A 26,265-nucleotide genomic window follows, 5' to 3' on the forward strand; every position below is an offset into this window, starting at 1 on the left:
ATATATATATATATACAAAGATGGAGATATATGAGTAAAGAAAAACGCTTATTTCTAATGCCCCAGCGAGTACTAATAGGTATATTACTCAGCAGTGGATAATGCGATTGCTGCAACTTTATTCTAGCATCAAGTGTGAAAATTTGTAGTTCCTGTGCCGGCCTTAGTGCGGAAATTGCAACAAGTCACGTGCGCTTAACTATTCAAAGTCCAAAACCAGTGTCATGAATTTAATAAAAAATTTGTACGCTACACTAACTACGACATAGAGCACGTCACAAAAAACATGACAAAAAACATGACAAAGAACATGACAAAAAACATGACAAAAAACATGACAGAAAACATGACAAAAACACGACACAGAACACGACACAGAACACGACACAGAACACGACATACAACACAACATAAAACACGACACAGAACACGATACCATCTACCATCTACCGTCTACAACGGCATTCTCTATGCGACGCGACTTATAACATTACTCCCGTGATAAAAAATTGGCAGCCAAAATTGATCCCTTCATCATCTAATCCCTACACTAAACCAGGCCACTCCAAGTAAAATATATATCATTAAAGTAGATGAATCTGTGGTCTTATTAAAATGTCACTGACGAAGCACTATCCCGAATCATTGAAGGAGCTTTTGGCAACTACTCCATTGGTTCATCTCGTTCCACGACAACATCTTGCACCATTAGTCAACTTGACACAGATCGCAGCCAAGCCTGATTCGAAAGCATTTGTCGAAGGCGCATACAAGGAGTTTGATGGATTTCATGGTGAGCTAGCGAAACAGTTTGAGAAGGAGTGCCAGGATGAATTACTTGCTTTTCTGGATGATGATGATGATGATGATGATATTGATGGTGGTAATGGAGGTAGTGACGAGAGAGATAGAGGTGGAAAAGGAGGAGAGCTAGATAATATCAGGTTTAAGATGCCAAAACATGCAGAAGAAACTAGCGATTCGCCAAAAGAACCACCGGTGGAATTAGACTATACGGAATTTGAAAAAAAGGTTCTTGCTAGAGAAAAACTCACAAAGACCAACTGTTGTTGGGAAAATGAAGAAAAGACATATGGAGAATCAATATACACGCGACGAAACCACGAATTTGATTCACTTGAAGATATAGAGCTACACAAGAAAAAATACTTTAAATTATTTGAGACAGAAGTTGCAAAAGAAACAAAAGGAAATCAAGAGCTGGTAGAAGTTGTATCTCAAAGTCAAACTGTTGAGACTTTGGACGAGACACTGGATGCAATATACAAATCTAAACAACCTGAAAGTTTTCATGGACCTCAAGGATCTCAGCGATCAGAAAGAATCGATATGTTGGAAACACAGGGAATCCCAACAACTATACACATTCCTCTGCAGTCATCTTATCAAGAAACAAGGAAATCCAATATTTCAAAAACATTCAATTTTTTCACGAGTCTCAACCAGGATGAAATTACTTGGGAGAATTTGGCGCAACTAAATGACACATTGGCCAAATTGCAAAACTTAACCGAGAAAGATGACCAGCACGACTTGCTAAAAGTTCAAGATATGTGTCTGGTCAACTTACGACAAACTTTAGAGAAACTAAAACCTACTTTGTTGTCAAAGTATGATGAATTTGTTCTTGTCTTACCAGACCTATTGAGACTATTATTTTCAATCAATGCATTGTTGCTAATTTTGAAAGTACAACCTGATATAAGAAATAAGCACACGGATTTGGTTATTATGGGACTTGAATTGAGCTATGAGAATTTCACAAAACCTCTAGATGACACGTTTTTTGCTTCAAATCACGAACTGGCAGAAGAGCCGAATAGTATTTCACTTAAATGCCATATGATAATCGATGAAACCAGTAAGGCTTTCAAAAACCTAGGTTCTATTTGTGCAAAGCGACCGTTTGATGATGAAAGCTTGGTGAAACTTCAACTCTTGCTTATAAACATAGCAGTACCATCAAGCCAAGATCAGATTAAAGTACTAGTTGACCGAACGCAAGTGCCATTGGAACCGATTCAACTATCTTCATATTCATGTTTGCTACTAATCTATCATAATCTAGAGGATCAGAGAGCGTTTGTGGTTTCAGAAGTGTTGTCTCATATTTCCATCTTACCGACGTCCCGTAACGTTACCAGAAAATTCAAAACCGAGCGAGGCTTTCAAGTGCAAACTTTTACTATATTGTTGATCACTTTTGTTCATTGTTCCGAGAACCATATGGCGTTTGCTGATTATATAACGTTGGAGATTCTTAGACAAATGGAGGAAAATCCCAGCAATACCAAACGCACAGAGCAGCTTGAAAATTATCTTGAAGATCTTTGGAAACTTTTGCTATTTCCAGAATGGGTTGGTGCAGAAATTTTACTTATTAGCTTTCTTCATAAAGCATTGGATAATTTGACAAAACCGGAAACTGAGGAGGAAAACAAATCAACTGAGCTGCCATTGTTTGATATATTGATCCCATTGTCCGAGAAGATCCTATCTCATGGAGAATCGATAGAGAAGAATACAACCGTTGAAGAACAACATTTAGAAATAATTCTTTCAAACTGTTTAGGATTTGATAGAAACTTTGCCTTTGAATGTTTAAAGTCAAGAATTGGTAAGGTCAATGAAGACGTGATTATGGCAGATGAAAGAGAAGAAATTAAACCATCAAGGGATTCTGTGCCAAAAGTTTACATTCGCATTGTCCTCCAGCAACTACGATCAATTCTTCTTTCCAATTATGCTACATTTATTCAAACGCTGTTGAGCTCGCTGAAAGCAAAGATAAGAAGTAAAGCAATAAAGGCTTTACCCATATTAATTGATACTTTCCCAGGAATTTTATCATCAAGCGAAATGCAAAAGGCTTTAGCATTAAGACTTGAAGATCCTGCATCGGTGGTGAGAGATGCAATGAATGAATTTATCGGTAAATATATGCAATCACACCCAGAGGAAAGTGAAAAATTGATAGCACCATTGCTCAAAGCCATGGATGATCCTCGTACAACTGTGCGAAAAAAAAGTATGCGCTCGTGTTTAAATGTTTATCCACAACTCAATGAACATTACAAGCTTGTGATTAGTGTCAAATATTTTGAGCGACTCCTTGATGAGGCTGACTCTATTAGAGGAGAGGCTAAGGAATGTTTGCTTAAGTGCTTCTTTACTCAAGGTGAGGAAGATTTCAACGGTTTATCCAAATGGATTAAAATAGTGCACAGAAAAAACTCGGATTTCCTAAGATCGTTTTTTGTTGAGTCGGTGTTTTCAAATCCAAAACTTAATGAAGTGGTTTTAAATTACGTAGAGAAAGCACTGGGCACAGTTTCTTATGAAAAAGAAGAAGTAGAAAGAGAACAGGAAAATGAAAATGAAAATGAAAAAGAGAAAACAGATCGTATTGGTGATGATGGTGCTGGTTCTACTGCTGGTGCTGGTACTGGTAATAGTACTAAAAGTGGTGCTATTGAAGAAGCTGATTCATTACTTTTGCTTGCAGCATTTGTTGTTCTAAAACCAACTTTGATCACACAGGCTATGTTGGAACATTTGAAGCCATATATATTTGAGCATGCTGGCTCTAGAACTGAGGCATATTGCTATGCACTACAAGTCTTGAAGATTGGTACTCACACTTTAAGAGCATTTAAACCTAATTTTGTGGAAGAAATAACAAATTTTTTACTAAGGAAAATGCCAATGTTTATCAAAAGAGAATTGGACAATGTGGTACCAACATTGAATGTATTAACCAAATACAGCCATACTGAATATAAAATAGTAAACATTGTAATCACCACAATGAAAATGATCCGCAAAGAGTTTGAATCTACTGATGCAATGAAAGTGAATACGCTATTACAGTTATTGTCATACCTCGGTAAATATTGTGAGCTTCAATCACTAGATCCTCAATTTCGAGAAATGGGGTTCATTAAACCAAATGAGTCGATAATCACTTTGATTGTGAGGTACATAATGACATTTACTGGACAAAGAGTGACACTTCCAATAAGAAGAGTAGCATACCCAAGCATGATGATTTGTCTTGCCAGCTACCCATTATACTTGCAAAATGAATCTATTTCAAAAATCTTTGAGGCTGCTCTTGTCCTGGAGCAAGACCTTGAGCTCAAAAAACGAATGGTTGGAGAATTTATTACCTTTTTGGATGAAAATGGTCGTGGAGAAAATGAACAAAATCCAAAGCAAAATAACGCACAAGCTAGAGAAGTGGAAATATCGACTTTTCGTGTTCAAGCAAATTTGCGACATAGGGCATGTCTGTATTTGGCGCAAAAGTTTTTCAAAACCATTGCTCAATTGTGTTTACTCGACGATGGTATTATGGAGTTGAAGCCATTGCAATTTGTTCGATTGGCCCTTAATTTAGGTGTTGCAAACCCTATTGCATGTTTATCGGTTTTGATAGCACTCCATGGCTCACCAATTCCGCAAGTGCAAAACACTGCCAATGAAGTCTTGACAAATTATGGAAAACTTGTTGATGGTCAGTTTTTAGAGGGTATCAAACAAGCTTTCCAATACAAGTTATTGGCTCCCAGAATGTTTAAGCTTATTTATAAGGTAGTTGAAGACTCAAAACAGATGCGAAACAAGTTTATCAAGTCATTAACAAAAATGTTGGTGGTGAGGCAGCGTCATAGGGCATCTTTTGAAGATGAGATTAAATTGCTAGTGTTTGTTGTTGAGAGGATCACGCCAATGCATTTCAAAACTATTGAGGAAGTGTTTATCATCATGGAGCATTTACAAGGTCTATTACAATCTCAAGCATCAGATTTCATATTTGAGATGGGACAACAAGTAAATATTGATAAAAACTATGCTTATTATTGGGCATTGTCCATTGTTTTGTTGAATGATTTTTACAAGTACCTTGCTCATTCGTACAATATCAAGGATGAAGATGTCGAGGCTTTCAGTACAAGGTGTTTGGAGACGGATTTGAATCAAACACCAAGACTTGTGAGAGGCGGCAAGATGCGACTTAAATGGGTTTTAGGCAATATCGGAGTTGAAGGCGAGATTTTGAATTCAAATTTTGAAATGTGTTTGCGAGAGATTGAACAAATTTGCATGATTTACAGAAGTGAGTTGACGTGATGTAAAACCGGAAAATGACAAAAGGGCATAAAGGCATAAAGGTAATAAGGAAAAAAAAAAATATAATTATGTAGCATTAGTTTTCATTATCAATTTTGGGCTGTGACTCGGTGATCTGGCCAAATTTGCGTAAGCCTCGCGGCAATTGAAAGCCGTTTATTGGTGCCGGAATATTTTGGAAATCAACGCCGAAATAATAATCGTCTGACTCGCTAGTGTTTATGCACAAGTTGATTTCCAATGAAGGGTCGACATCTTCCAATTGTAGTTTTTGCGCACGACTATAAGTTCTCTTGCGAGGTTCTGGTCCTTTTTTGTTGTGTACATCTCTTGCTTGTTTATCGTCTTTAATCTTTGCGGCAACTCTGTCAATTTTTGTTGATTTAGGTTTAGGTTTAGCTTTGATAATTGTTTCAGCTGTATGTCCACCCAGAATTTTAATTCTTTTTGATTCAGGTTTTGTTTCAGGCTTTGATTCAGGTTTCATTTCAAGTTCATTATTTGTTTTTGCATCTTTAGTACTCGCTATATTTTGCAAGTCTATGCGTTTCAACTTCTGCTGTTGGTTCATATATCTTTCTGTATTTATAATTGACAATTCATACTCGTCCTCAATCTCCTTTTCAGTCGGAACTGTTTTGTTTTCGGCATGATAATTTTTTACTTCTATTACAAACTCGTCTCTTTTCTTCCTCCATTCAACTTGTCGCAGAATCAATCTATCAATCTCCGCCAAAGTCAACTGTTTTTTCCATTCCATATCTTGCAAATCCTTTGGGTTATCTATGTACGTTATTTGTGGTAGGTGTCGGATCCAATCGTACTGGTCTAGCAATTGCTTGTAATGTTGCAAAGTGTCGAGCTCAGAAAGTGTACGTAAAAGTTCATCATTGAGCATTTGTTTCTCATCCCTCCGCATTTTACGATGAAAAATGGTGTATAGAGAATCCGGAAGTGGATCAGCAATCAAGTTTTTGGCAGCTGCTCGACGTGGTGTTAGTCGTGAAGTGCGTTTTTCTTGTACTGTCAGCAACGAAGATGAATGAGATGGCTTAGAATCCAGTGTCAAAGAGACGGAGGAGGACAATGGGAAGGGTGGTGTAACAGATTCATCGGAGTAGTAATGATACTTTGGAAGACACCGTTCTTCACCTTCATCATTACGAATTGCAATTGGCTTATCCAAATAGATGTAGGGGTTGATGTTGTTGAAATTGAACAAATTCCGATCAGGAAGCTTTGCAGTTTTGTTTTCGGATGAAGATCGTAGTTTTCTAGGAGATCCCATTACAGGTAACTAATGAATGATTGAGAGTGACAAAACTGACGGGGAAAGGAGGCGAGTAATTAATAAAAGGGATGATGAATGTTGCAGAATCAAATTAATTTCAAGATGAATGTATGTGGGGTTAGATGCCTTTTCACTTTGAGGATCTAAAAAAAAATGAATATGTAAATGTGTTTTTGTTTTTGTTTTTTTTTCTGATTTTCATATTATTTTTTTTTTATCATGTCTTCTACTACTGACGCTATTGCTTTTTGTGTTTCATCTCTTTTTTTTTTTTTTTTATTTGAGTCTTTTGTGGAGATGAGACTGCAACCAATGCTTCAAAACGATTCTTTTGACGAAAAGTTGAAAAAAAAAAAAAACGAGCTAATGATTAAACCCGTAATCGAGAGTTGAATCTTAGAACTACTAAAGCTCTCTACAGCATCTTATTAGGAGACAAATTCTGTTGTGATGAAGCTTTAACAAAACTATTGTTGACTTTTTGTTTTGTTTGATTTTCCAAGTAAACGTTTCTTTCTTTAGTTTAATTTTTGGGTTCTTAATGGTGGAGTTATAGAGACTCCACCATCATTATGAAACAGGCGGACAGGTAAAGGGTTGAAGCAATCTGGTTAAAGCAATTATTCTTAAAAAAAAAAAAGTGAAATACCATATTAAAAAAAATTATGTTACAAACAGAATAGGTTGATTATATTTCCATAGTCAAGTTTTTTTTTTTTAATAGTCCAATATTTTGATTGTACCAAAGTAAAGATATCGTTTTGAGTGGATGGAATGAGACATCTACGAAATTAATTATTAGCTAGTTTCAACTGCCACCTCAGTCTATATTCTAATATTTACTCCTGGATGAAACTAATAACAATTGGAAATTGGCAAAAGGATCCTTGACTCAGTAAGGTGACAACTTGGACAACGTATCGAGGGACATCGCCATTAGCAGAATCAAAAAGAACAAGCAAAAATAAAAGAAAGAAACAGACAAACTGAAAAAGCTGACTACAATTCGACTCATACCTCTTATCTCGAAAATAAATTTGAAAAAAAAAAAAAAAAAATAAGAAAATTCATAGACAGATTTGGTGAAATTTTGTCCAATTTTGGTATGAATAGTGACTCGGTAATGTCAACTCATTACATGTTTTTTTTAAAAAAAATAAAAATAGCCGTAAAGATAGATCCTTTGATTATTGATCACTTCTCCAAAATGTATTGCGAGCTTTACGACTATCTCATTAAGTTGTGTTCTTTTGGTTGGTTCAAAAGATCTAAAAGTCATTCACTAGTTCCGCCTTGAAGACAAAATAAATTTCGGTGCTCTACAACTATCAGGCAGATAAAGTATGAGGCGGGAGTAAGAGGAGGAGGAGAAGAAGAAGGAGGAGGAGGAGGAGAAAGAGATGAGAAATCAATTGAGACAAGTACTTGTGCATGTTAGTAAACGCGCAGCTTCATTTTAAAGTACCATCAATGCCAAATATAGGAGAAAACAGTATAATATTCATAATAATCATAATGATGATAATAATAATAGCAATTTTTTTCTCTCCCTTGATCAGAAAAAGCAGTTATCATTGTCTGTCTTAACTCACTCAGTGATAATGAGCTACTTTATAAAGACTTTGTTGGTTTTGGATGAAAAAGTGACAATGAAAAAGAAAAAATAAATTTCAGAGGCTCTTTTAATTGAATTGCGCTTTCTCAAAGAATTGCGCAACACAAAACACAAAAAAAAAACACAAAAATAAAAAAAAATAAAATAAAATAAAATCCAATTTTTTTGCGCTCACAATGTGAAAGTTCGTATAATGAATCATACGTAAATACGGCTATTGTTCAGGTCAAACAGCAACAACACACATGAATTATAGTAAATTGTCCCCTCCATTCTTCTTCAACCTCAGTAATTTCCTAATACCGAAGCTACATACAATAGAGTGGTTACCACTATAAACAATAAAATAGATATACGAAATATGAGCTGTGCCAAAACCAAAAAAAAAAAAAAAACAAATAAAGAGGAACTACATCAATCAAGAACGAGGGATAAGGCAATTTTTCACTTTTTCAATTTCAAAATACATTCTGTTTTGGTTGAGCTGTAAGTTTGTGATGCACGTTTCCAGGATAATAGAGACTGTGAGTTAACGATAGGGACATTTTCTTTCTTCAATTGTTAACAAGCTATTAATGCTACTATAAAAAAATTGAAAGAGAATAAAGAGCAAAAGTAAAATAAAATTAAATAACAAAGCAGCTTTGTAAATTCAAGTAAGAATCCGTACTTGGGAAAGTTGCAAACCTCACACTAACACTATTTGAAAAAAACAAATTTTCTTATACGAGAAAAGCATCTACCGATTACCATCCATGGGAGTAGGTGGGGGGATGTGGAGGTAGCAGAAAAAGAAACAAGGTGGCTTTAGACTTGAGTTTAAAATAGTTGAAAAGAAAAAAAAAAGAGTGAAGGAAGTCAAAGGTAATATATTAGTGGGTACCAAAAAAGAAGAACTTACCTATGAAGAAAACTATGGCAATTTCAATCAGTTCGTCAAACAATATGCAGCGGTTTCTAAATGAAATCATTAGTCTGTTGAGTGATATTCCCTCCTCCTCCTTTTCCTCCTTTTCCCATTCTCGAATCTAAATCATTTTGCATCTTCAATCCAATGTTACTTGATTAGACAGAATATAAATTCCAATCAATTTCACCTACGGAAATGCTGGCTTCAAAATGTACTTAACTTGATTACCTTCGATAACAATCTGGCCCTTTGACTTGGGAGAAAGCCAGAGTAACTAATAACAGATAACAGATAACAGATAACAATGCTATTTATAAACTATTTTATTCTATTCATATTTTTCGTCACCGGTATTGTTGCTGATATAATATATGCCAACAAGATTCTGTATGGACCTATAAACATGTCCGGTAAAGATATCTTGGTTTCGTCAACGGCTTATTTGTCAGTCATAGACAATGCAAACAATGTATTCACCTCAATTATTGACGTGTTACAAGGTGGAGGAGTTTACATCACCAATTCTCCATCATTTCTTACACAACTCCTGATCTCTTCTAGTGGATACAATGCCGTCATTTCCAATAAAGGATTGATTTCATTCAATGCAGCCCGATCACCTACGGTTCCAAACATCAATATTCAGGGTTACAATTTCAGAAATGCGGGTGAGTTTTATGTTGCAGTTGATAGCTATAACAGCGGTAAACTATACCTTGCAAGTGAAAGTTGGGTCAATTCAGGAATGCTAGTTGTTTATTTAAATACATATTCACTGTGGGGACCAATCTTGGGTAAATATTCAATCACCAATACTGGTTCATTGTGCTTTTACAATACCATGTATGCTGTTTCAACAGACATTGTGGGATCTGGGTGGTATGTATTTATGGAAAAAATAATCTCCAAAGCAGATATACACATATATATATATATGAAAATGAAAAAAAAATGAAAAAGAAAAATGAGAAAGAAATGAAAAACTGGAGCTAAAATCATTTCTATTTGACAAAAAGTTGATTGTTACTAACTACCTGATAGCATTGTTGCCAAGACTGGCTCAAATATTTTGATTGGAAATGTCCAAGTTGATGCTGCGCAAATTATCTACTTGACTGACCCGCTGAATACTCTTACAGTGAGTTCATTTGATCGCTCTACTATTATTGTCGTTGGCTTTGGTAATGGCAACACAATTGCATTTGGTCTCTCTGTTTTGGTTTCAAGCGTCGATTACGATCCAGACTCGGGTATTCTCACTTTGCATGGCCAACAGTACAACAACCCTGTATCGCAAAAATTTAACATTGGAACAGGGTATATATCAGACATGTTCACCTACAGTGGAAGTAATGTCCAATACAGCGGGGATGTGGTGAACAATGTTGTGCCTGACTTTTGTATTTGTAAACCACCCCCACCAGTTCCCGGACTCGATTTTGATAACGGGTCATCTTCGTCTTCAACAATTGAATCAAGTACAAGCACGGCGGTAGATACTACTGCTGAGTCTACTGCTGAGTCCACTACTGAATCCACTACTGAGTCCACTACTGAGTCTACTACTGAGTCTACTACTGAGTCTACTACTGAGTCTACTACTGAGTCCACCACTGAGTCCACTACAGAATCCACTACAGAATCCACCACTGAGTCCACTACAGAATCCACCACTGAGTCCACTACAGAATCCACTACTGAGTCCAACACTGAGTCCACCACTGAGTCCACTACAGAATCCACTACAGAATCCACTACTGAGTCTACTGCTGAGTCTACTGCTGAGTCCACCACTGAGTCCACCACTGAATCCACCACTGAGTCCACCACTGAATCCACTACAGAATCCAATACAGAATCCACTACAGAATCCACCACTGAGTCCACCACTGAGTCTACTATTGAGTTCACTACTGAGCTCACTGCCAATTCTACTGCTGAGTCCACCACTGAGGCTTCTACTAATACTTCCACTGGTTCTGTTGCAGAATCCATGACTGAGTCTCGTAATGATTCTTCTGTAGAGTCTACTACCGAATCTACTACTGAGTCCACCACTGGTTCTTCCACTGAGTCTACCAATGAGTCTACTACTGAGTCTACTAATGAGTCCACCACTGGTTCTTTCACTGAGTCTACCACCGAATCTACTACTGAGTACACATCTGAGTACACATCTGAGTCTTCCGCTGGTTCTTCTGCTGGTTCTAATGCAGAATTCACTACTGAGTCTTCCACTGGCTCTTCCACTGACTCCATACTAGACTCGTCAAGTATTCTTGCTACTGCTTCTTCCACCGAGTCTACTACTGACGCAAACACTGGCTACACTTTAGAATCAACGATTGACTCAATCACTGAATCCACTACTGAGTCTACACTGGAATTTTCTACTTTACTTAATAGAGAGTCTACTGATGGATCATTGATAAAGCCTACTGGTGAATCCACTACTGAGTCTACTGCAGAATCCTCTACTCGCTTCTCTAGTGAGTCGTCTTTGGCTTCATCTTTGATTGCTACAGCTACTCCAACTACTGACTTGTCGTCATATTACTCCATTTCGGTAGTTACTGAAACCGAGTCAAAATCAGATCCAGAATCAGAATCGCAATCAACCACTGGTTTACCATCCGACTCATCTAGGCAAACTCAAAGTGAATATAATACTGAATCGTCACACTTAAGTGCGGATATTGGGCCGAACGAGTCTAATTTAACACAGTCATTCCCATTGAGCAATGAAATTTCAACAACGAAATCAACACAAAGCACTGACAGCAAGAACATAAGTCCTGTTTCTAATACGCTTATAGAGTCGACTGGTACTCAACATGATCTGCAAAAAGTGCAAGCCACTGATCTGAGCTCAGGTACAGGCGAACGAACATACACGGATCAATTGAGCATAAATGGACAATTATCCAATTCTGCTTTTTTAACTTCTTCTCCTCTGAGTACAAATCAACATCAAAATACCCCAACTGATAATAATAATAATGGCACTTTGTATTTAGCTTCACTGATGGTAACCATTACCATTGCATCTATTGAAACGCAAACTGCTTACACTATCAACTCTTGTGACTCATCGGAGAAAATTGGAAGTGGATTGACAAATGAGCAAGGGTCCAGTCACGTTAGCTTTAAGTCGTTAGACACCTGGAAAACAGATAATAATCAAATTCTTACCTCAGCATTATCAGAAGTGCTGATGCAACCATCAACAATTCCAAGTACAAAGACAAGCAGTATAACAGTCAATGGTGGAAACAATCCAAAACCCATTTTATCTAGTACAATTACTGAAACGTTAGAAACGGATAATTCTAATCCTGAATATGAAGCGAAAAGCTTGTTTACAATCACATATGAAGGAACCAAAGTGGCTCTACTGAAACTGTCTGTTGCGACGTCGATTCAAAAGCCCGAATTTGTGACATTTGAGACATCGGTTATAACAAAACCATCTTCAGGTAATACTCCAAATAATCCTTCAAATGTTTCACAAACTAGTCGATTTGCCACTCCAAGAAGTTCCGTAATAACAAATACACAATCAAGTTCAGTTACATTATCAGCAGAAAAAATTGGTACTGGTGCTGGTATTGGCACTAGTACTGGTATTGGTGCTGGTGTTGGTACTAGTACTGGTGTTGCTACTAGTGCAGGTGTTGGCGCTGGTGTTAGCCCGTCAAGTATTGGAACAGAAAGTGCTGCAATTACACTGCAGTTTGGTATTCCTGTGGTGGCGCCAGAGAATGTTGTTCCAACAAGCAACATAGCTTCCAATGAACAGACAAACGATGGTGATGCTAGCGAAACACAAAAGATTGCAACCACTACTGTTGCAACTGAATCTACAACCACCAACATAGGGACCCTACTGGGTACTGTCACAGTTGCTGATGAGAGCCGAGCAAATACTTCCATCAGTGATGTATCTACAATGATTTCTGCACAAACAGTTGGAGATTCTTCCATTATGTTGCTGTCACCAACATCATCATCATCATCATCATCTGCCCCTACTGGAGCTGCTGCAGAAGGGGTATCGTCCAGCACTGTGATTGTGGCTCCATCAAATGATGGGACCACAACAGTTCTTCACAACAGTATCGCTATTACTATCATCATTGGTTTTATTAATGTTGCTGTAATTCTTTAGCTGAAAGAGTTCATAGAGAGAAAGAACGAGTTACAAAGAAGCACTTCTATTTGAAGCTCCTTCTTTTGTTCTTCGTTGTTTTACAATTTGGTTTTTTTGTTTCTCTTTTTTTTTTCAAGCTTCTTGTTTTTAATATCGTGTGTACTTATTTATTCATCATTTTCGTTTATTAGATTCTCAAAGAGTAATACCAGATTACTAGAAAAGTAGGGGAAAAACAAACAAAAATCAAACTTTATGTTCCAACTCTGTCTTGTCAAAGTCTTTATGATCGGCATCAGCTTTTTCAACAACACCAGTGGCGTACTTATCGCCTTCTTCGTCATATTCGCCATCATCTTCATCCTCAACATCGTAAATACTGTACTCTTCATCTCTTTCTGCGTCCAAGTCGGCGCCTCTATTTTCGGGACCAATGAAAATAACAAACATTAAATAGATAATGACAGCAGCAATAAAAATAGCCATGGTTTTACCATAATCGTTGAGCTGTTCATTGATGGTAGCCTCTATAGTAGAACTTGCAGAGCTCACCAAATTACCCAATTGGTATGCGACACCAGCAATGAATGCCTTATACTGTGGAGGAGACAATTCCGACAAGTGGATTGGTACAACTGACCATGCACCTTGGATACCAAATTGCATGAAAAAGGCAGTCACCCACATTGGTTTGAATGCCCATGGATAGATAAAGGCACCGGCAATAACGTTACCGCACAAAATTGCGGTTCTTCTACCAATAAAAGTAGACAAATGAGCAATAACAACACCACCAGCCAATGCACCCAAGTTTGCACAAACATTCACCACGGTAGATCTGTCATCACCATAGTGGTATTGTTCCTTCATCATTGTTGGATACAAGTCTTGAGAACCGTGCGATGAAAAGTTAAATCCTGACATCATAAAGATCATGTACACAATGATCAACCAATAAGTCTTTAAAGCATTCTTGGCTTCACTCTTGAAGCTTGCCAATTTGGAGTTTTTCTTGATAGCATTGCGATCTGCTCTAGCCTTTTGGCGTTGGTAACTATCGGTTTCTGGGAAACACAATCTCCAAACAACAATGATTACAGAAGCACCTGCTGAAAAGAAAAACATATTGTTCCATGTATGTTTGGTCCTTTCAAATGCTCTTTGGAAACAGACAGCCAACAAGTATCCAAATGCATAACCTTCTTGGAAAATACCCGATAAAACACCTCTTGCCTTTTTGGGAGCATCACCCAAGGCTTCAGCGGCACAGATACCAAAGATACCACCCATTGCAATACCAAATACAGCTCTAACACCCAAAAACTGTGCATAAGTCTTGACAAATCCTGTACCAATCTGGATGACAATCAATAGCGATAAATTGATAATGAATGGCCACTTTCTACCAAATTGATCACCAATGAAACCAAAGATGAGGGCACCAACAGTACGAAACATCAATACCAAGGTAATACCCCAAGTAATATCCTTGGTGGTAACACCAAATGACTCAGCCAAATTTGAGACATTTAAACTTGTCAAGAAAAAGTCAAAAGCATCCATTGTCCAACACCAAAATGCCATAAAAAAATAATTCCATTGGTGAGCATTCATTTCAATCAATGGATGGAAGGGATTAATAACTTCATACCAGCTGTATGATTTTAATTCATCCCAACCGACCCATAATGTTGTAACTCTTGTCTTGAAATAATTCTTGATAGCCCTCGAAGTGAATTGTGGTGGGTGGATAATATGTCTGTTGTGTTCTTCAACCACCTTTTCGCTATACGAGCGTACCGATGTCGTTGCAGATAAACCAGTAGTCATTTATGAAGGTTATTTTTTTTTTAGAACTGAATCAAGAATAATGCAAACCAAGCAGTAATTAATTAATCAATTAATGAATAAGAATAAAAGAACCCTTTTTTTTTCCTGATGATTGACCTTGCTAATCTGGTAAACAACAGAGACAAAACTATTGGTTTTGGTTATTCTTTCCTTTTCTTTTTCCTCTAAATGCATCAACATACTTTACCAATCACTGGGACATTGCACCTTCTATTTAAATATTTGCAACTTTCTAATTAAATTGCAAAAAAAAAAAAAAAAAAAAAAAAAAAAATGAAAATAAGGAAAACCAAAACCACTCAATATTAACAAAGCAAAAGGTAATGGTAAGAAGTAAAAGGTATAAGGTAAAGGACTGCAGAGTTAAAAAAAAAAAAATTTTAACTTTCGCAACTATATCTCCGGGCACCTTCCCCCACCCTCCAGTGAGTCACTGAGTCAATGCCTCTTCTATTGTCTTTTCCTTATCAAGACAGTCCCAACAATAAAATGATTGGTCGGAGCAATTTATTGTTGTGGGGATGAAGATGGCTTAAAATTTGAGATCCTATTGTTCTGTATGAGTCCTCCCCTCCTTCTTGCCACTTCTCTTTCTGTCTTCTTTCTCTCTTCCCTCTCTTCCCAATATACCTTCTCCTCCTCCCCCCAATCTCTGCATGTACATTACCGCGGCAGAACACAAAAATAATTTTCGGAGTACACTTAGCCATATGAAACATGCCATGGTTATGCAGCTTAGCCAAAAAAAAAAAAAATTTCAGTCTTACACACAATTAAGGATATAAAAAAAAAAAAATGGAATCAAGACAGAAGACATAACAATGCAGAGCAAAACCAACCTTTATAGAGAATGAAAGTGCAAGGAATGTTAAATGAAAATGAAAAAGAAATAGAAAATGAAAAAGAAAAACCATAGAAAATGGTTTGTTTGTACTTTGTCTGCCAATTGAAAATATAATCTTGTAGGGTGGGGAACAAAAAATAAAATTCCGTTCGTTAGTCAGCCCTGTTCCGGAGAGTTTCCATTGGTTGTAGAAAACTTCTTTTTTTTTTGGTAGAAAGTAACAACAACAAAAACAACAACAGGACTAGAGTAGGCCGCGTCTATGCTTTTCCTACTATGACAACAATACAACTTTTTTTAAAATTTATCTTAAGCTTTTCGTTTTTTTTTATCAAAGTAACACTTTTATCTTTATCATGAAATTCTCCCGGAATGAAAACAAAACGGTTAATGAATTATCCTTTTTTTTTTTGGTGCTTAAACTTCAACACTTGAAGAATTAGCGCGATAAGAATGAATACTGGTTTCAAACGTTTCGAATGTCACGTTGTTGCTTTATTCAGGGAGGGGAAAGTCTTCTCTATGCAGAACCTTTGCAATTTTTCGTAAAAAGGAAAAGGTGAATTTTCAACATAGTTCAGAGTTGCAAGTCAGTTTGTTGGGGAATGGTTATCGATATGCTCCAAAAGTGAAAGCAAAATAGAAAAAAAAAAAGAAAACGCCAAAATAAAATAAAAAAAAAACATAAAAAATAATGAAAAATCCCTCATGTGGTATAAACAGTTGAGATGTGTGTAATAGTACATTATTCACTCATTCGTCTCTTTGCTCAATACTTGTGGGGTCTTGATTCAAGTCTTGCATGTTGCTTTTGCAAAAAAAAGAACAAAAAAAAAAATACTAGCTCAATTTTAAAAAGTTCAGAAAAGGTTGAAGATTACTCTCATAGATATTGGAAAGCAACTTCTCCACGGGTAAACTACTATCCTCGGTCTCAGCAATTTGTTCTTCATTTTTGATACACTATAAGAGACCACTTCAGATTTGCTTCCATAATATCTCTTTACTTTATATTTTTTGCTATTCTTTTGTTTTTGTTTCTGTTCTTGTTCTTGTTCCTATTCTTACTTTTTGTTAGCTTATATCGCTCAATGCAAAAGGCAAATTCTATGGTGCATGTAAAGATTAGTTAGGTGTTCCCCCACGCTAATGCAGCAGCAGTTGGCAAGTGGGCTTAGTTTTGGAAATTTCAATAAATCAGATTGCACAAACGTAAATTTTTTTTTTGTGTGTTCAAGATTGTACTCGTCACGTGATTGTATTTCGTTGTTGAGTATATTGAAGTTGCCTGGTTGGTGTTGCTTGCAAGATTATGGGGAAAGACCATACGAATAGTTATACCAAACATTTCTGCACTCCACATTATAGAACAAAAGGACTTTACACATTAACCCGGGACCCTTTTGGCTTCTCCGGGTACGGCTTATCAACAGTTGTTATCCCTGTTATTGTTGTTGTTGTCTTTTCAATTAAAAACTTAATCTGTGAAAATGTGGAGAAGAAGACAAAACAATGGAAAAGGAGGTGTAATTTAATGTCTTGTGGGGTGGTTGGGCTATTTTTAAAGCCTTTTTTCTGGTATAATTTGGCGACTTTGTTTAGAACACTCTCTTTCCAACCATTCAATCATGCTACATCAAACATCTAACACTGTATGTAGTGAAATTAAAAAAAACCCTATTGGTGTTGCTGTTGATGTTTGTTAAGAAAGTTGCTGAGTAAAATATGATAAGATCATCACTAGGCAAAGTAATTTGCATCTCAGTTTGATCTAAGTAAGATTTTAATAAAACCTTGACTAGTTATTGGAAAAGGAATAATAGAGGTAGAGGTTAATTGCTTCGTCATTAACTTCCACTAGTTAAAATCGAGAATTTAAAAATCATGAACATCAAATGTGTGCATATGTTCATAGTCACAAGATCAGGATCACGTGCCTACCAGTGTAATACTTGTCAACTATATCAATCCTTTGATATCTCAATCAAATTTTTATACAATATTTTCCCCCACCCCCTCCACCAATTTTTTATTTGTTTTCGGTTGGCTCCGTGGTATATTGCCAAACCCATATAAAAAAAGGAATTAATATGAAAGACAAGCTACTTTAAAAAAATCACATGAAAAAGACAATTAGCATCACCAATACACCGAGGGTAATACCGGCAAACTGCTTGTATCAACAACTTTCGTGATATGAATATTCATGTTTATTTTATTTCATCTTTTTTGCTGCTAAGAAAGCATCTACCAGAAAGGATATTACGACTCCAGAATAATTGAAAGAGAAACAGACGAAAAAAAAAACACCCAATTCAAAATTTTAATGTGCAAAAGAAAAATACAAAAAGAACTAATTCATTTACAAGAGATTCTTCCAGGGTTTACGAGAACTTCTCCGGGCATGCCTTTCTAGTCAAGAGATCTGTTTTGCTGATAATAATTTATTATTTTTTTTTCTCCTTTTTTCATCTGGTTTGCTGACTCTACTGTTTGCAAAATCAGATAATAAACTTTTCAAAGTCTACTAAAAGGGATTTGTTAAAGCCAAGGTTTATTCCAAAATTTCATATATAATAAAATGTGCACGAAACTACCTCGCTAAACATTAAACCTGATAGAGAACAAAACCAAATCGATTTATAAGCACACTACTTCTTGCTTGCAGGTTTCTGCATCCTAGATTCATTCCTTCTTCCCTTCCTTTCTTTCTTTTCTTTCGTTTTTTTTTCCTTCTTTCTCGTTTTTTCTTGCTTTTTCGTTTCTTCTTGCTTTTGTTCAACTAAAAACAACACAAGAAATATAACAACATCGAAGAATGTTCTTGGGACTAATGGTGCGTTCTGCTGCAGATAAGTGACACCATGTACTTTACGAAAGACTCACGAATGCTAGGGTTGAATAATTATATTTGGAAACAGACAAATGATGCTGTTAGAGCAAATTTAGTTGGGTGGTTAAAATTAAAAGAAATAATAAAGATGGTATAATACTTGCGAAATCAGATCATAAAATATCCTTCCGATTTATTCCTAGTACTTGTATGCTTTTTAGGTTTACCTATGTTGAAAAAGAAATAAAAAGAGAAAAAATAGAAAAAAGAACTTCCGATTTTGCATACATTGAGTTTAACCTTTATCCCTAACATTGATCAATTCTGATAATTAATCATCTGAAGATACCGAAGAATTGATTGACCACATCTGTGGTGTACTTAATCTCAGTGATGGTCAAAAAGACAAAAAGAAGAAAAGAAGAAAGACAAAAAGAAAACAAAGAAAAAAATTAAGAAAAGAACAACATCTAACCAGAACGGTCTCAAATTAGCAAATGCGTTATTTTCCCTTGAAAACCAAGAAAATTTTCACAACGCGTTGTGTGTTATTCCTTCAATCCGATGCTATTATACTGCTACTATAGCATTGAGTCATATGAAAAAGAAAGAATTATGTCGAAATAATATTGTGAATTTCCATTTAGTTGGGTTCTTGCTTTTATATTTTTGAAAATTATTTTCAGTTCACCAAAACGGTTTCTTTATACCACCCGATGGTCTCATTTTCACCATTACCATTACCACCACTCTTTTCAGATTTCACGACTTTCTATTGGTTTTTAAGTATAAAGTGGACTTTTTCTTGAGTCTTTTCCGTATAAAAATCAAAATTGAATTATAATTTTACAAAAGAGTATACATCGTGTGATCTCGATTTTTGCTTAGATTCATAGACATTCAAGTATAAAAATGTTTGAAATCCTTTTCATATCCTTCCATCACGTTTTGGCATTGTATGTTAAAAGCTTGTGAATAAAACAGAATATTGGCAGAAAAGAATCTCCATTTTCTTTTTTTTTTGTCCTTTCCCCATTGTCATCAACGCCGTCATCATTGAATAGATATCATTCAATATCAATGTTATTTCAAATAATCCAGGCGCTTGTCCTTTTGTCCATCGTTAAGGCTGCCAAAGTCAGCAATGTTTTTCAAAGCTTCGATAGCCTCACTTGGCAAAAAGCAGGAAACTATGTATATAAAACACCCGCAGCCCCTAGTTGGATTGCTCAGTTGTCGTGGAAAATTTTGGGCTCAAACGTTCAAGCCGGTGACTCATTCACATTGCATATGCCTTGTGTCTTTAAGTTCACCACTAATTCGGCTGGTGTCAGTTTAGCTGTTGGCGATACCGTGTATGCTACATGTAATTTCGCTCCTGGTGATTTGGTTGTTGCTTACTCTGAATTGCAATGTGTTGCAACAAGCAATGTCAAAGCAAGCACTAATGCTTATGGTACAGTTAGTTTCCCATTGACTTTTAATACTGGTAGTTCCGCCAATAAAGTTGACCTTGAGGCTTCAAAATGCTTTACCGCAGGAAACAATAGGGTCACTTTTACCGATGGAGGGAATCCTCTCAGCATACAAGTCGATTTTGAAGGCGGTTCAGGCATTAATTACCAAATGGGAATTGGAACCGATTCCATTGTTGTTTCCAATCGTGTTGTTCCTACATTAAATAAGCAACAGTTGTATCTTCTTGGAGGAAATTGTTCGAATGGCTACACTAGTGGTACCTTGGGCATTTCAGTTACCTCTGGACTGATTGATTGTCTGACAGTTCATGCTGCAATCACTAACTTTGTCAATGCTTGGTACTATCCAACTTTGGCATCGCCTTTTGAATACACCAGTGATTGCAACACTGAGAGGTTTACAATTAACTACTCCAATATACCAGCAGGTTATAGACCATATATTGATCTTCTTGTTCTGGTGGCCACGGGTAGTCCATTAGGAACTGTTTTTACCAATCAGTATAGATGCTCAAACAGACCAAACACTATTGATAGCTCGATGGCGCTTACATGGAGTCCATATAACAATAACCAAATCGGCTCCAATGGTGAAGAGGTTGTTGTGACAACAAAGACTTATTATGGATCAACAACTGCTGTAACCACTTTACCATTCAGTTCTGGTATTGATAAGACAAAAACGATTGTTGTTGATGTGCCTATTCCCACTACAACTGCATTTGAAAAGATTTGTGCTTCTAGTAAATCTTTTGAGACCATTAAAGCAACACCAGGTGCCACAGCTACAATCATTGAGTATGTTCCAGATGTGTCATTGTGTCCTCTTCCCAGCTCGAGCAGTGAAGAAATATCATCTAGTGAAGAGCCAACTTCAAGTCAGGATTCTTCCTCGAGTGAAGAGCTAACTTCTAGTGAAGAGCCAACTCCAAGTCAGGATTCTTTTTCGAGTGAACCGCCATCTTCAAGCGAAGAACCAACTTCAAGCGAAGAGCCAACTTCAAGCGAAGAACCAACTTCAAGCGAAGAGCCAACTTCAAGCGAAGAACCAATATCAAGCGAAGAACCAACTTCAAGTGAAAAACCAACTTCAAGTGAAAAACCAACTTCAAGTGAGGATTCTTCCTCGAGTGAACCGCCATCTTCAAGTGAAAAACCAACATCAAGTGAGGAGTTGTCCTCTAGTGAAGACACAACTTCAAGTGAGGAACCATTCTCTACTGATTATTCTACTTCTAACGAAGAGATAATTTCCAGTGAGAAACCAACTTTGAACGAGGAACCAAGTTCAAGTGAGGATTTGTCCTCAAGTGAAGAGCCAATTTCTAGTGAAGACACAACTTCTAGTGAGGAACCATTCTCTACTGATTATTCTACTTCTAACGAAGAGATAATATCCAGTGAAGAGCCAACTTCGAGTGAGGATTTGTCCTCCAGTGAAGAACCAGCTTCAAGCGAAGAACCAACTTCAAGCGAGGACTTTTCCTTTAGCATAGGACCAGTGTCAAGTGAGGTAACAGTATCAAGCGAGGTAACAGTGTCAAGTGAGGTAACAGTGTCAAGTGAGGAACCAGCTTCAAGCGAAGAACCAACTTCAAGCGAGGACTTTTCCTTTAGCATAGGACCAGTGTCAAGTGAGGTCACAGTGTCAAGTGAGGAACCAGCTTCAAGCGAAGAACCAACTTCAAGCGAGGACTTTTCCTTTAGCATAGGACCAGTGTCAAGTGAGGTCACAGTGTCAAGTGAGGAACCAGCTTCAAGCGAAGAACCAACTTCAAGCGAGGACTTTTCCTTTAGCATAGGACCAGTGTCAAGTGAGGTCACAGTGTCAAGTGAGGTACCAGTGTCAAGCGAAGAACCAACTTCAAGCGAGGACTTTTCCTTTAGCATAGGACCAGTTTCAAGTGTGGTAACAATGTCAAGTGAGGAACCAACTTCAAGTAAAGAGCCAACTTCAAGTGAGGACTCTTCCTTTAGCATAGGACCAGTGTCAAGTGAGGTAACAACTTCAAGTGAGGACTTTTCCTTTAGCATAGGACCAGTTTCAAGTGAGGTCACAGTGTCAAGTGAGGTACCAACTTCAAATGAAAAGCCAACGTCAAGCGAGAAACCAACTTCAAGTGAGGTAACAGTGTCAAGTGAAGAGCCAACTTTTAGCGAAGAATTAACTTCAAGTGAGGAAACTACTTTTAGTGAGGAACCTATTACGTGTGATGAGTCTACTAATTGCAAGGGGCCAACCTCTAGTGAGGAACCAACTTCAAGTAAAAATAATAATAATGTCGATACTTCTCCTGACAAAAAAACAACTTGTAGTGGTGAGTCAACTACAAGTAAGGAATCTATTGTTTGTGAAGATGCAACTATTTGTGAAGAGCCAACCACAGTACAGAATCCAACTTTAGATACGGCAAGAACAACTTCAAGCTGTCAACCACCAGTTTCCTCTTTATCGACTACAACATCCCGTCAACACACCAAACCTGGTGCTAAAACTAGTGCTGACACCAAAACTACAACTACAACTAAAACTAAAACTACAACTACAACCAAACCTAGCACTAAAACTTTAGCTAATGGTGCTAAACCTACTAAAGTACCAGGTGGCAAAAGTAGTGCTCCATTGACTGCTAGTAAAAAGGGTGGAAAGGAAACTATTTTGAAATCCTTGACTGGTAGTAGTCTCAGTACCACCACCACTACTACTATATCATTGCGTTCTGCATCAAAGTCGGCTGTTTCTAGTATTTCTACTGGGGCTTTTATAGATGTTGCTTCTGCTGCTGCTTCTATAGATGCTGTTTCTGCTGCTTCTTCTTCTTTTTCAATTTCTTTTATGCAGTTTACCAAATGGACTGATTTGTGGTTTGTGTCTATGGTTGTTGTTGTTGTTGCTACTGTGTGTATTTGATTTTAACAGAGTGTTGCAGTATGATATTTTATTACTCGTTATAGCTCATCAGCTCCTTGCTTACATGGCATGAGCAATATTGCAGATACTATTGTTGTTGTTTTTCGGCTATAGACTATTTCAATTGTTGTTTTTTTTACGTTTCCTTTTTTTTATTTTGCCTTCTAGATATTGCTGTTTATATGTTGTTATTATTATTATTATTATTATTATTATTTTTGTTTTACTATTTGAGTTTGCGTTTATTACTGTGCTGTTTAGATTAACTTGATAGTTTGTATTATGTATATTGTTCTTCTTCAATACGATGTTTTTTTTTCTTTTGCTTGCGTTCTACAGTTTTTAAGTTAGTATATCTGATTTGAAGCAATAACAAAACCAAAATAAAATCAAAACATTATACTGTATGAATAGTAATGGATGTTGAAGTACAGTCACGTGCTGTACATCACATGCTTAAACATTGAAAAATAAAATAAACAAAAAAAAGAAAGAAAGAAAGATGGTTCCATAATTCCAAAATGGAACCATTGCAATAAGGGAAAGTGGTCGTGTGCACCAATCCAAAAATAAATAAAAAAAATAAAATAAAAAAATAAAAAAATAAAAAATGTATAAAAAAATTGTGACACTTTTACACGCACAAATTTTTCACTTTTTTTTCTTTTTCTTTTTTTTTATTTTTTTAGTTTTTATTCTGATTTTCTTGGCAAAGTTCTTCTAAAAATAGCTATTCTATTTGAAGAACTTTTTCCACCAAGAAAAGAGGTTTGGTAGCTTTTCACTTGCTATTGTACAAGTTTCTGAAAGGTATAAAATCAATACTAATACAGCTACAACATAATGAAATGAAAGATTTGGGTTGGTGAGAGCCTGAGGCTGATATGTTGATGGTTAGTAAATGTATCACAAGTAAGGAACATAACTTATTTTAGAAAAGAAAGAAACTCAAAAGAAGAGAAGAAAAGAAAATTCTAAAGGAGTATCACAAGAAATAGTCTCTAAATTTTAGTTAGCCGTTTTTGCAGATTGTCAAGACAAGTGACGTGACGTGCAACTGTAGATTTTGTTTTTTTTGTTTTCAAAATTTTTTATTCCATTCTTGAGTTACAAATAGCCAATAACAAAATAGCCACAAACAAATAGCCAATAACATGAACAATCTTAACTTTGTGTGTAAGAGAAAGAAAGTAAGAAAGAAAGGGGTAACAAATTTATTCTATATACTCAATTCTACTTTTATTGTTTGTACTTTGTGTATATAGATCAAAAGACCTCTTGACACCAATTGTTTAGTAAGCACCTAAACAAACAATCAAACAAAGAAAAGAGTAGTCCCATTCTACTCTTGGCCCTGAATATATACTTGTGAGGTTCAGCTACAATTTACCAAAAACCAAAAAAATAAAATAAAAAAACAAATTCAGGATATATAAACTACGATGAAGACAAAGATTAAGCAGATACCAATATAATCAAAAGAAGGGTAAAGATAAAGAATATTGTTGATTGGCAAAGAAGAGTTTACCACCACCACCACCATTACCCAACTCACTGTGCGGCACTAAAGTATCAACACTCCATAGAAAAAAAAACCAAAAAGAATAACATTTTTCTTTTATTTTCAATCTTCCTTATCTACAAAAAAGAGAATGAAAAATATTAGAGAATTTTTTTTTGGACTGACTATGTTGTATACTTTTGTCTTTGTTTTTTTTTTTCCTTCTTCTTCTTCTTCTTCTTCATGGAAACGCCTCAATTATAACTAAGTCTAAGAATAATTAGTGTGTTTTTGGCTATGGCTAAAGACTAGTGTGAAATTGGTGGGGGGTGGGGAAAGCTAACAAGGGTTTCTTTCCTGTTATCTTTCACCCTTTATTATCCACATTTGTTTGTTCCTTCTTCTTCTTTTTCTTCTTCTTTTTTTTAATTTATTCTCTTTGCCTCGTTTATTTCCTTCGATTGGAGGGCTACGTACTACATTTGGGTGCTCTGCTATTATACCAAAAAAAAAAATTTTCTTAGAGTCGTGAGAATAAAGTTGGTTTGCAAATGTGGAGAGGAGATACGTGCTTACGGAAATAAAAATGTTCAGCAAGTAGAAAGGAGAGTAAGAAAATGTTAACAACAACAACAACGACAAGATTTAAAGGTCTTCTGACATCATACGTTGTTCATCCAAGGAATTAAATAGGCTCACAAATTTAACTCTTTCAACATTAGTAGTATAACTAATATATCACCATGAAAGACTAAGAGAAGAGGAACAACAACATCAACAGCAGCAGCTAAGCAATTGGTCAAGCAACATATTACACAAGCTCGCCATTTCTACACACACACACACACACACAAAACAATGAATTTTTTTTTAAAAAAAAAAGAAACGTGAAGTTGAATTATTCTGCAAGATTTCCAACTTTCAAACTCTTCATGCTTTCTTTTTTTTCTTTTCAATATTTGCCCAATATTCAATAACGCAACCACAAACTGCCTTTCATGGTTATGAGCTTACCTCAATTGTTTTTTTTTTGGCAAAAAAATTGAAACTGATTGTTGATGGTGGTATTTCAAGACAGACAAAAGTAGATTAATATACCAACTAACAAGGTGTTAAAAGTGTTTTAAAGAAAGAAAAAAGAAAAGGGAGGAAAAGAAGAATAGTACAACAGTGAGAGTTAGGGCAAAAAAGAAGAGGAGTAGGAACAACTTAGAGTATATACGTTTACATCCACTTGAATAACCTTAACCTAACTTCTTATTTCTTTATTCTTCCATCTCCATACAAAGTATACATTGTTTTTTTTTTGGTTAGACGATTATATCCTCCTCCTCGTCCTCTTCTTCTTCTTCTTCTTCATTTTTCTTTTTCTTGTTTTTCCACCTTGTACATTTTGTACTTTATTTCACTTTTATTTTAGAATTCACATTTACTCTTTGTAACTGTTGGTATTTTGTGTTGTACGTATTCGATCCAAAGCTTCGGGATAATACATCTAATGGTATATATCGAACAATACCTGTATTTGTATATATAGGTATATATATAATACCACTATTTCTCTTGTACCTGTCAATGACTATATATATATATATATATGTGTATATTTCTTTGCTCTGGTTTTCTTCTTTCCATTTATTTTCATACAATTAAAACCAAGAAAGAAAGAAAGAAAGAAAGAACCAACTGGTCAATACTTTCATCTTTGAGTCTCTTGTACCATCAAA

General features: G+C 36.0%; 5 protein-coding genes across 5 annotated transcripts; 3 read left to right on the plus strand and 2 right to left on the minus strand. All coding sequences in view use genetic code 12, as the record gives it.

Annotated features, from left to right (window-relative positions):
• Positions 1-615: 615 nt before the first annotated feature.
• On the plus strand, positions 616-5,154 carry SCC2 (Sister chromatid cohesion protein 2; the record flags this gene model as incomplete). Its single annotated transcript, XM_001523106.2, has 1 exon — positions 616-5,154. The coding sequence occupies one exon, from the start codon at positions 616-618 to the stop codon at positions 5,152-5,154; it is 4,539 nt and encodes a 1,512-aa protein (XP_001523156.2).
• Positions 5,155-5,230: 76 nt separating this feature from the next.
• On the minus strand, positions 5,231-6,442 carry PVL30_004460 (uncharacterized protein; the record flags this gene model as incomplete). Its single annotated transcript, XM_001523108.1, has 1 exon — positions 5,231-6,442. One exon carries the CDS (start codon positions 6,440-6,442, stop codon positions 5,231-5,233), a length of 1,212 nt encoding a protein of 403 aa, XP_001523158.2.
• Positions 6,443-9,373: 2,931 nt separating this feature from the next.
• Positions 9,374-13,138, plus strand: PVL30_004461 (uncharacterized protein; the record flags this gene model as incomplete). The annotated part of the gene is made up of 2 exons (XM_001523110.2): positions 9,374-9,849; positions 10,012-13,138. The coding sequence occupies 2 exons, from the start codon at positions 9,374-9,376 to the stop codon at positions 13,136-13,138; spliced, it is 3,603 nt and encodes a 1,200-aa protein (XP_001523160.2).
• Positions 13,139-13,366: 228 nt separating this feature from the next.
• Positions 13,367-14,807, minus strand: PVL30_004462 (uncharacterized protein; the record flags this gene model as incomplete). Its single annotated transcript, XM_061119572.1, has 2 exons — positions 13,367-14,654; positions 14,800-14,807. The coding sequence occupies 2 exons, from the start codon at positions 14,805-14,807 to the stop codon at positions 13,367-13,369; spliced, it is 1,296 nt and encodes a 431-aa protein (XP_060975555.1).
• Positions 14,808-19,728: 4,921 nt separating this feature from the next.
• On the plus strand, positions 19,729-23,037 carry LeALS5708 (Agglutinin-like adhesin; the record flags this gene model as incomplete). Its single annotated transcript, XM_001523112.2, has 1 exon — positions 19,729-23,037. The coding sequence occupies one exon, from the start codon at positions 19,729-19,731 to the stop codon at positions 23,035-23,037; it is 3,309 nt and encodes a 1,102-aa protein (XP_001523162.2).
• Between the last annotated feature and the right edge of the window lie 3,228 nt (positions 23,038-26,265).

The sequence above is a fragment of the Lodderomyces elongisporus genome, chromosome 5 (genome assembly GCF_030384665.1).
Source record: "Lodderomyces elongisporus chromosome 5, complete sequence".
In the NCBI taxonomy this organism is placed as follows: domain Eukaryota; kingdom Fungi; phylum Ascomycota; class Pichiomycetes; order Serinales; family Debaryomycetaceae; genus Lodderomyces; species Lodderomyces elongisporus.